This window comes from Scomber japonicus, chromosome 20, assembly GCF_027409825.1.
Source record: "Scomber japonicus isolate fScoJap1 chromosome 20, fScoJap1.pri, whole genome shotgun sequence".
Lineage (NCBI taxonomy): Eukaryota > Metazoa > Chordata > Actinopteri > Scombriformes > Scombridae > Scomber > Scomber japonicus.
This window is the reverse complement of record NC_070597.1, coordinates 1151547-1161701: the sequence shown is the minus strand read 5'-3', so window position 1 is coordinate 1161701 and position 10155 is coordinate 1151547. Positions and strand designations below refer to the sequence as shown.

Below are 10155 nucleotides of genomic sequence, written 5' to 3'. Positions count from 1 at the left end.
ACAGTGTGAGGGTTCATGTGTAGTTTGTGTCCTGCTGAAAGCTCAGACATACAGTCAGTCTGTGGATACAACTAGATGGAACTAATAGACAACAGAGACATCTAGTGGTGGAACGTGTTCATTACAACAGAGTTCAAGCTGCTGTGAGCTCCAATACAAGTCAACTCCATCTGTCATTTGGTTCTGGTGACTGTTAGAAAAGGAAAAAACTGGTAGACTAAAACATTTCTTTACTTCATCCTACACACTTTCAAACATTGGATGGTTATTGTTTGTTTTTGTCCATCTAAAAAAATGTTGCTCTTATTTTTATTTTGTTCTAATTCATAGCATGTTTATTTTGTTTCATTATTCTAATTTTAATAAATAAATGAACATCTTCATCACTTCAGTGATCTCATGTGATGTTTCTGATGTAAGCTGCTCGGTATTTGTTCCTCTGGGTCTTCCACTAAGTTCCCCACCTGTCCAATCATTTCTCTACACCAACAGCTGTTTGACACAAGACTTTACACCCAGCAGCTTCTCACACACACACAACATCTGACTTTTATTAATGCTGGAAATATGTATTAGATTTACATGTGGGATGACAGATTAGATCAGCTGTGCATTAAGAGGTGTGATCCATGGACCAATGCTGCTGGGACTCAAGCTGGAGGCTGATCAACCTGAGACCTGAAACACCCGATGAACCCAGGAAACATCACTGATGATCCCAGCACATCCGTACAATGATTCCTTCATCTGTCTCAAAAACATTGATTGTAATAATAATACAGATGATATTCTAATACTACTATAGACTAAAGTCACTAAAGTCTAACTATTATAATATTAATAATTATATAAGTAGTGTAAAGACATTATTCACCCGGATATTATTACTAAGATTGTTTGTGATATTTATGGACAGAGTCTCAAGGTGCAGCTGGGAGGTGGAGAGAGTCCAGTTTAGGGACCTCAGAATCACCTCTCTGCTTTTTGTGGTTGATGTTGTTCTGTTGGACTCTACAGGTGAAGTCCTCCAACAGGCTCTGGGATGGTTTGCAGCTGAATGTGAAGCGGTCGGGATGAGAGTCAGCACCTCCACATCTGAGGTCATGGTGCTCTGCTGGAAAAAGGTGGTGGTGATGGTGGTGGCAGGGTTGCTGCCCCAAAGAGAGGAGTTGAAGTATCTGGGTCTTCTTCACAGTGAGGGTAAGATGGAGCGTGAGATTGACAGGTGGATGGGTGCAGCATCAGGTGGATGGGTGCAGCATCAGGTAGATGGGTGCAGCATCAGGTGGATGGGTTCAGCATCAGGTGGATGGGTGCAGCATCAACAGTGATGAACGTCCTGGTGGAGAAAGAGCTGAGCCTGAAGGTGAAGCTCTCAGTTTAGCAGTCGGTCTACGTCCCAACCCTCACCTCTGCTAACCAGCTTTGAGTAGTGACCCAAAGAATGAGATGCTAACATGTAATTTATTTCATTCTTTAATTTCTTTAAAATCAACTTGAACTGTCTTCACATGGTGATGGACTCATCTTTGAACCAACATCTTCTAACTGTGTCCCAGAGAGGATGAAGTGTACCTGGACAGCAGACGTGGCTCCGATGGGATAGATGGTGTACACTCCACTGAGTTGGCTGTTGTCATTGTTATGGATGTCACTGCAGTCCAGCGGGAGGACGAGAGGTAAGCAGCAGGTCAACGCTGGAGCCAGGAGGAGGAGGAAGACTGAAACCAGCTGCAACAGAAACACAGCAGCACACACAAAATAAAATAAAACTAAACTCAGAGAAGATTCACGTCCAACGTTGTTGAAACAACTGACTGTAATTTGGGATTTTTAAACAGAATCACAGAGTGAAATTTCAAAAGGTGTATAAATTCACAAACTTACCTTCATCATCAGAGTTCTGCTGGATGCTCTGATGTGTCTGAACTGTATTAATATCACAAATATTAATAAATGACTGAACAGCTGCTGCTTCACTGATAAAACTATTTTCTTAACAAGTGGAAACATGATGTCTTTGTGTGTGTGTGTTCCTGTTAACATGACTTTGTTGGGCCCAAAACCTGACATCCACCTACAATCTGGGGACTCTGCTTTATAAAAGAGACTCTTCTCACAATGTTAACTGATTACCATGAAGTTAAGTCTCTCAGTTCGTCCTCCTTAACTTAAACTCCTGACTCTTTAAGACTCTGTGACAGTAAACTTTTAATCAGTAAAGCATCAACCAATAAAAATACATTCATACAATGAAATTTTTTTTAAAAAGGATCAAAAAGCTTAATCTGAATAACTCTTTTTCCAAATCCAGTGTCTCTTTTTTTCAGGATTTAATCGTAGAAATTAAAAATCTTTGGAAAATTCCCTAAAAACCAAAACCAGCATGGATTTGTATATCGATCCTAGAATAACATTATTGAAAGAACTTTAAACTATTCAAAACATTATTTTATGTCACTCTTATTTATTACACAAGTTCATTTTTAGGTTTTAATAAAAGATAAAATTATTATTTTGAGAAAGCTGCAAAAATACTAAAACCTGAGTTCTTTTTGTCTGAGTCTGAGCAAACAGAAGCTGTGATGCATCACCACTAAAGAAAGACACTGAAAAAAATATTCATTATTATTTTGCTTTAACAATAAAAAGATGAACCATAATGGGTCTTTTTCAGAATGCAGTGTCTCTTTTGGTCAGATTTCATTCAAGAAATCAAGATGTGTTTCAAAGTATTAAAAACAGATTACATTTATCTCACTTTTATTTTACAGTTAAAAAGGTTTTCAGACTAAAAGACAAAATATTAGTTTTTTAAGTGTAACTTTTATAAGAGAAGAGAAACCTGGATTAATTTTCTACTTTTCAGATGAAACATGAAACAGATGAAATTCAGGAGTCGATGCTGCGATGGATGTGGATGGATGTGTGTGAATGTGAATGTATATAAATAAGAACATTTATAATTTAACAGCTACAGTTTCTTCTGATAAACATTTATAATGAATTGTTCTAAAGACTGAAGAGAAACCAATACATTATGACAAATCAAAGTCGGTCTGTTAACCTGTAACGATCTCTCATTTCTTTCCACTTTGAGTTGCTGTTTGTAACAATGAAAACATTAAACAGAGAGATAAATAAGAACAGACATTCATTATTTTACTTTAGTGCTGGATCCACTGCTGTCATTGTGTCTGTCAGGATATTTGATGAGTTGTTTCTAATTTCATGGTGGAAAATAGAAAGAATGTATTTTGGAGACACTAATTTGGTCAGCTTTCTCTCTTCATTAGTTTAAAATTCTTCATTACGAGTAAAAGGTTAAAATCCTACTTGAAAACACAATATGTAATTTCTGCCGTCAGCTGTTAGATACAAGACTTTACACCCAGCAGCTGCTCACACACACACTCCACTCTGACTTTTATTGATGCTGGAAATCTTTATTTGATTTATATGTGAGGTTACAGATTAGATCAGAGAGAAAGAAAGAAAGAGATCAACAGATATTCTGTTTGCTCGTTCTGGAGAATTACTGCACAGGACGAATCTTAATGCTGATGGTCTTCAGGGAGTAGTTCCTGCCCTTCCAGTGGACCCACTCCACTCCTACACGATTGACAGTGGCATCAGCCCCCAAGCGATAAACGCCATTGGGGTTGGCATAGTCACAGGCGTTGTACCAGAACGCCCCCAGGTACATTCTGGCACAGTTACCGCTGTGAGAGTCCTGGTCTTTGTCGAAGGTGGAGAACTTCTGTCCGTTGTGATAACTCAGGCCGTCTCCTACAGAAACACAAGAAAACAACAAGTGTATGATCACAACACTGCTGCTAATGACACCATATTATATAATGTTATATAACTATTAACACTACAACTGTCACTACTAATACAGTACTACTGCTATGGCCACCACTTGTACAAATACTTCCAGTACTACTAGTACTGCATCTGCTGCTGCTACTGTAACATAACAACATGCAGTATGTCATGTAGACAAGAACTGTAAAAGGTTGAAGGGATAAAAACACCTGAAAACTGCTGGGGCTCATTTACATTTTTCCTTTAAATGTGTTTATAAAAACCAAAGCTTCATGTAATTAATAAAACATGAGCAGAACACAGATTTGTTGTTACTGAGTTGAAAATCTTTGTGAATCTGTCTTTAGCTGAAGGAATCACACAAACAATCCAATATAAGGACAGAAATCCTCAGTGTCTCCATGTGGAAACCAAACATCAGACAAACAGAAGTACTAACTGCTAACAGTAACTGACCTGCTCCTCCATTAGTGAATCCAGACACATGCAGTCTGTATCCGTGGGACTCTGGGTCGATGGAGAACGAGGAGTAACGAGCAAACACTTTGTTCCCACTGAAGTCCTCCATGTCGACACGAAGCTCAAACTTTTTCCTCAGAGTCAGATGGAAGAGATTCTCCAGGCCTGAAAATACACAATCATGAAGTCACGTCAGAGTTTGTTTGTTTTAATGAACAGAGAGTTTCATGAAGTCACATGTTCTCACCCAGCCAGTACTCTCCAGCAGCGCTACCAAAGCCCGTCTTGTATTGATCCCAGGGCCTGTAGAAGTTCACCGAGCCGTCCATCCTCCTCTGGAACACCTGGGGGTTATTATGACGGTCAAACAGGAAGTGTTCATACTGAAAACCACTCAGCTGTGACTTGATGACTTCTGTTCAAAAACTCACCGTCCAGCCTCCTCCTGCTGAGTCCATGTCACAGTACACCTACACACAAACACACTCATTAGTAAATATCATCCTTTACTAAAACTATATTCAACCAATCAGCAGTTGCCACGTCTTGAGTCTGAAGCACCTTAAAGTGTCACTGACAGCTGCTAGCTGCTCCAACTGACTCCTATTCAACAAGTCTCAACTTCTCTCTAGAAATACTGAGTCAGTCATTGTTTTCAACGAGTCATTCTGGTCTCAATCTCTAAATTCAGGCCCTCTAATAATTGTGCTGGTGGTCATTTTAAAAATTATTACTTTTAATAAGATGCAACTGTGGCACCCTGGGATTTTGTGAGTTCAGGTTATGTCCAGTTTATTAGGTCTTGAAGTTAACTTGCCCCCCCCCCCCCCACCATTATTTAAATCAGTTTTCTTATTAATAATCTGCCTTGTGTCACTTTAAAAACAGGGAAACTCACCTCTCATGTAGATTATACAGTTTTGCCAGGAGGTGTCAGTATAGGGTCTGGCTAGGTGAGCGGGGGACCGGTAATCCTGGCGTACCAGGAAGTAAACTCCGTTGTTTACACAGACTAGACAGTCGAGGATTACAGAATAAGAACGCTCACGAAGACTGTCTCTGTTTGTTTATGTTACAGGTGAGGAAAGTGCACAAGCGCCACATATATGAGTTAATAGTCATTGTTTGGGTCATATTACTGTGTTTATGACACGTATGTTTGAAAGAGAGCCGTGTAATTACCGTTGCTAATGCTAACGCGTCCGGCATGCTAACTCAGCGGTAGGAGAGTTGTGTCGGCGCGAACAATTTATGTGTTATTGATTTAATGTTAAGAAAAGCTACTGTAAGTATGTTTATGTAGCTGGCAATATAAATGTATAGATATATAGGAAGAAAAACTCCGTTGTTTACACAGACTAGACAGTCGAGGATTACAGAATAAGAACGCTCACGAAGACTGTCTGTTTGTTTATGTTACAGTAATGTTGAACAATAAATGAAAGCCGTGGAACTGGAAGAGACTCTTTGTCCATGTGTAACACAACCTCCAGGAAATCTGTTAGTGTGTCTCAGAGCCTCCAGTGTCGTTGTTCAGTGGAGGAGAGATACACCAGCTTCAGCAGCATCAGATTGCATCGTAAAGTCCACGTCAGTGAACCCAACTCATAGTAAAACATAAAGCTCGTCTCCAGAGTGTCAGGAGGAGGAATAATGTGTCTGTTTCCCAGTCACAGTTTCTTCAGGAGTTTTATGTTGACTTCTGCCTGCTGACACTAACAGACTATTTAATGATTTTAAAGGTAAAGTACTGTTTCAAAATGATATAATCCTCTTTGTCAGGTTCATCAATGATGAAGTGATCTGAAGTCTAGAGTTTTTCAATGTGTAGACCAGGGGTGTCAAACAAATTTTTGTCCAAGGGCAATTTCATACATTTGACTCAGTAATGACACTTCAAATCAAAGCTTGATAGGAATCAAATGGTTTTATCAGCACATGCCTTATTTAATCATTTAGAGTGAATTTGACATTCTACATTCATTTTTTCTGCATTTAAAAAACTCATTTTAGTATAACTATCTGAAATCCTTTGTTTAAAAACACATCAACAATCACCAAATAGTGGATGAAATACTACTGAGTCTAATAAAGTAAGAATGAGTCTAAACCAGGGGTGTCAAACATGTGGCCCGTGGGCCGGACCGCCAAGGGGTCCAATCAGGCCCTCTGGATAACTTTGCAAAAGTATGAAAATTACAGAGATACATATTGTGGTCAAATTCAAACCCTCTATATTGAACATGCAAAATGTTGTATATGTATTATTTATTATTTTTAGGTTATTGGTTGGAATGGTTTTATTGGTCTGTATGTGGCCCTTTACCACCAGGTGGCGCTGTCAGTGCTGCAGAGATGAAATCATTGTGTCCACAGCTATGCAGAGGAGATCAACATGGCTAGCGTAATAGTGTTGGCTTTTTTCCAATGGGTCTTTTTGCAGAAATGTATAATTTAAAAGGAAAGACAGAAAAGGGGAAAACTGTTGAAAGTTATTTCAATGACGAACTGTAATATACTAATAGGCTGTTTTCATCTGCCTGGACTTATACTGGATCTGTTAGCCTTGCTAATCTAACAAAGTTAGCACACCCTCATTAAAATTCAGCAACACGTCTGCAAACTACAGTGAGCTTAAAAAAACTTTTGGGGACACCAGAGTAGACCTCCAGCTGGAACCACATCACTGCCCATAACAACAAAGTCAGGCAGCAAAGTGAGATACTGCAGCGGCTCATTATTACCACCGTCAGTAGTAGGGGTAGTAGTAGTACTTTATTTGTCCCCGTGGGGAAATTGGTTTTCAGCATTATCATCAGTGGAGTGGTCTGGAACCCAGAGACACCGGGACAGGATCAGCTGGGAGCCTTGGCTCTGATGTCAATACAGAAAGGACTTTTATTGGAGCTTATTCATAAGTAGCCTAACTGAGGTGAGCCGGGTGGACAGCTTTGTATTGTTGTTTTATATTTCCCAGAGTGGAAGGAACTAATTACAACTACTGAAATTATTGTAATTAAGTTGCTCTTTTGGGTACTTTTGGGTAAGTATTCATTGCAATTCATTGTAATTTATTCAGTTAAAAGTTTAAAATCAACATTGACAACTACACATAACAGAGCCACCTGGCAGCCTGCTGCTCATCTCTGGTAAAATCCTTTGACCTGTTGCTTTTTTGGTGTTTCTGGCTAAGCTGAAGTCCCTGCTCTAAAAGTTACGGTTCACCACTGCAAGAAATTAATTTCCTACAGAGAGTGGCTGGGATTAGCTTTAGAGATAGGGTTACGCGTTCAAACATCAGCGGGGGAGGCTAGAAGTAGAGCCGAATTACAATATCTATATAAAGTTTGTGTATCCAACCAGTAACAGGACTATCTCCAGTTATATCTGCTGGTTTAGTAGAATCAACCTGAACTGTCTTCACATGGTGATGGACTCATCTTTGAACCAACATCTTCTAACTGTGTCCCAGAGAGGATGAAGTGTACCTGGACAGCTGACGTGGCTCCGATGGGATAGATGGTGTACACTCCACTGGGTCGGCTTTTATCGTGGTTATGGATGTCATTGCAGTCCAGCGGGAGGACGAGACGTAAGCAGCAGGTCAACACTGGAGCCAGGAGGAGGAGGAAGACTGAAACCAGCTGCAACAGAAACACAGCAGCACACATGAAACAGGAACCTCCTGTTCATACTGACTATTAAAAGATCTTCTAATGTGCTTCCAGTGTTCAGTGATGGAGGACTGTATCACAGTGAGTCACACAGTCATTTAAACCTAACCCTAACCCTAACCCTAGATGATCAGCTTCTATTGAGCTTCAGCAGTCTGACTTAGTCATATCAAGTGATATCTGACACATTTACAGTCTGTTTAGCATCAGATTCCCTCTTAGTGTTTCCTGTTGAGCTGTGGTGGAAGTACAGTAACAAAAAGACTTTGGTACTAAAAACACTGTAACGTTGAAACATAGAAGATGAAGATTTGACTCATTTGGACGCTGAAGCTTCATATTAGCTTCACATCAACTTTTAAATCCATGTTTCCACAGAAGGAGGACTGTGGATTTAGTCCTCCATCACTTCCATTGTAAACATTATGAAGGATCTAATGGTCAGTATGAACAGGAGGAATCATTACAGACAGAAAAATTGCTTCAGTGTTCATTAAGGCTCCTGACTGCTGGTTTAAAACATTTTTAAAATTGTGAACCCGTACTTTAAGCAACTATTTCTACTCATAAATGTCCTTAAAATCAAAATTGAAATGATTATGGATCCCTAGTCAACACATCCTCTAACAAACTGAAATGCCTGATCAACATGAATTCAGTCAGGTGTATAAAGTCTCAAACTTACCTTCATCGTCAGAGTTCTGCTGAGGTGATGTGAAGAAAATCTTGATATCACTCAGTCTGTATGCTCTGATGTGTCTGAGCTGTATTTATATCCCAAAGATTCTACGTAATCCTACCTAACCACTCCTCATGCCTGAACCTCACCAGTGTGAGCAGGTTGTGGGCGTATTGTGTGGCAGGTGTGCTGTGTGTCTCTGGGTTTGTGGGTGGAGACAAAAGAATAGACTTCATGCTGGCAGAGTTTATAGATTACTGACAATATAATTACCTCATGAATTCTTTCTCATGACTGATTAACTTACTGTACCTCACCACAAAATACTGTAGCAGACCATTAGTGTATTATGCTTTTAACTTGTCATGGCAACATTTCTTTTTAAACATGTTTTATTTTTAATAAGCTGCTATTGGTTAGATGTGGCCAGGTGATGTCTTAATTGAGGCCCCAGAAATGATGGCAAAGAAATGATGAGCTTTGAGAGAGATCAGTATGACTGAAGGATGAAAAATGAAACTATAGATGTGAGCATGCAAAAACATGGTCTTCCTGTGCAAACTGTTGCTAAGCTACTAATTTTAACTTTGTATGGATTTTAAATAATGTTCTCCTTGTAAACAAACCTCAATAGCAGAGTCAGTGTTCATTAATATGCACATAGGATTTATTAACAAGAAGTAACATGTAGACCAGATTTATCATTAAATGATGAAAAGGCAATATGTGACTTAATATGCTTTCTGTTCTATATGTAATTACAAAGACATTGGTGGAAGGACTCAGATCCTTTACTTAAATAAAAGCACCAACAAATACGTTAGTAAAGTTTGAGAAACAACATGAAGTGCTTTATGTTGAAGGCTGCAGCCAATCCCAGCTGTCATCAGGAGACAGGCAGGCACAAGGAGAACATGAAAACACAGAAGAGACCCAGCCGACCGGCGGGTTCGAACCCAGAACTCTCTGCTGTGGAGCGACAGTGCTAACCACTGCACCACTATAGAATTTATTAACATGAAGAACAATGTAGACCAGATTGATCATCAAATGGACAATGGTGGAAGAAGGATTCAAAACTTTTAAGTAAAAAATAAAAAAATACATAAAGTTTGAGAAACAATCTGAAGTGATTTATGTTGAAGGAATCCAACCAAGCAGCCTTAACTTAAAACATTTCCCTTCATAATTACATTAAATATTAAAGTTAATAATATAAGTGTTTGTGTCAGAGACATCACCTGTACAACAGATAATATCTCTCCAAAGGGCGTAGGTCTGTTTCAATATTGGTGGGGACCTTCCTTGATGGGGAGTCAAACCATAAAAATCAACAGTTGTGTATGTGTACACACAAATAAAAAGTACTAATGACCTGTCCATCATTCCTGTGCCAAAGTCATCAAAGATGACTCTACTCAATGACTTCAGACCAGTTTCCCTAACATCTGTTCCCATGAAAGCATTTGAACAATCATTCTGTCATACTTGAATTATTGCACGTAGCCACTGATA

General features: G+C 39.2%; 1 protein-coding gene across 1 annotated transcript; it reads right to left on the bottom strand.

The window, feature by feature from the left end:
- Window positions 1-3425: 3425 nt before the first annotated feature.
- On the bottom strand, window positions 3426-8652 carry LOC128381800 (microfibril-associated glycoprotein 4-like). The gene is made up of 6 exons (XM_053341834.1): window positions 8647-8652; window positions 7776-7931; window positions 4719-4757; window positions 4535-4631; window positions 4285-4452; window positions 3426-3789 (listed from the first exon to the last, which is right to left on the bottom strand). Exons 1-6 carry the CDS (start codon window positions 8650-8652, stop codon window positions 3536-3538), a joined length of 720 nt encoding a protein of 239 aa, XP_053197809.1. The 3' UTR covers window positions 3426-3535.
- Window positions 8653-10155: the final 1503 nt, after the last annotated feature.

What these genes read in the sequence shown, in the direction of transcription:
- LOC128381800 (XM_053341834.1), bottom strand. An exon ending in CAGCAGGAGGAGGCTGGACG is followed by an intron (nt 4,632 to 4,718) that starts GTGAGTTTTTGA and finishes AATAACCCCCAG; the next exon opens with GTGTTCCAGAGGAGGATGGA. An exon ending in ATTCACTAATGGAGGAGCAG is followed by an intron (nt 3,790 to 4,284) that starts GTCAGTTACTGT and finishes GTGTTTCTGTAG; the next exon opens with GAGACGGCCTGAGTTATCAC.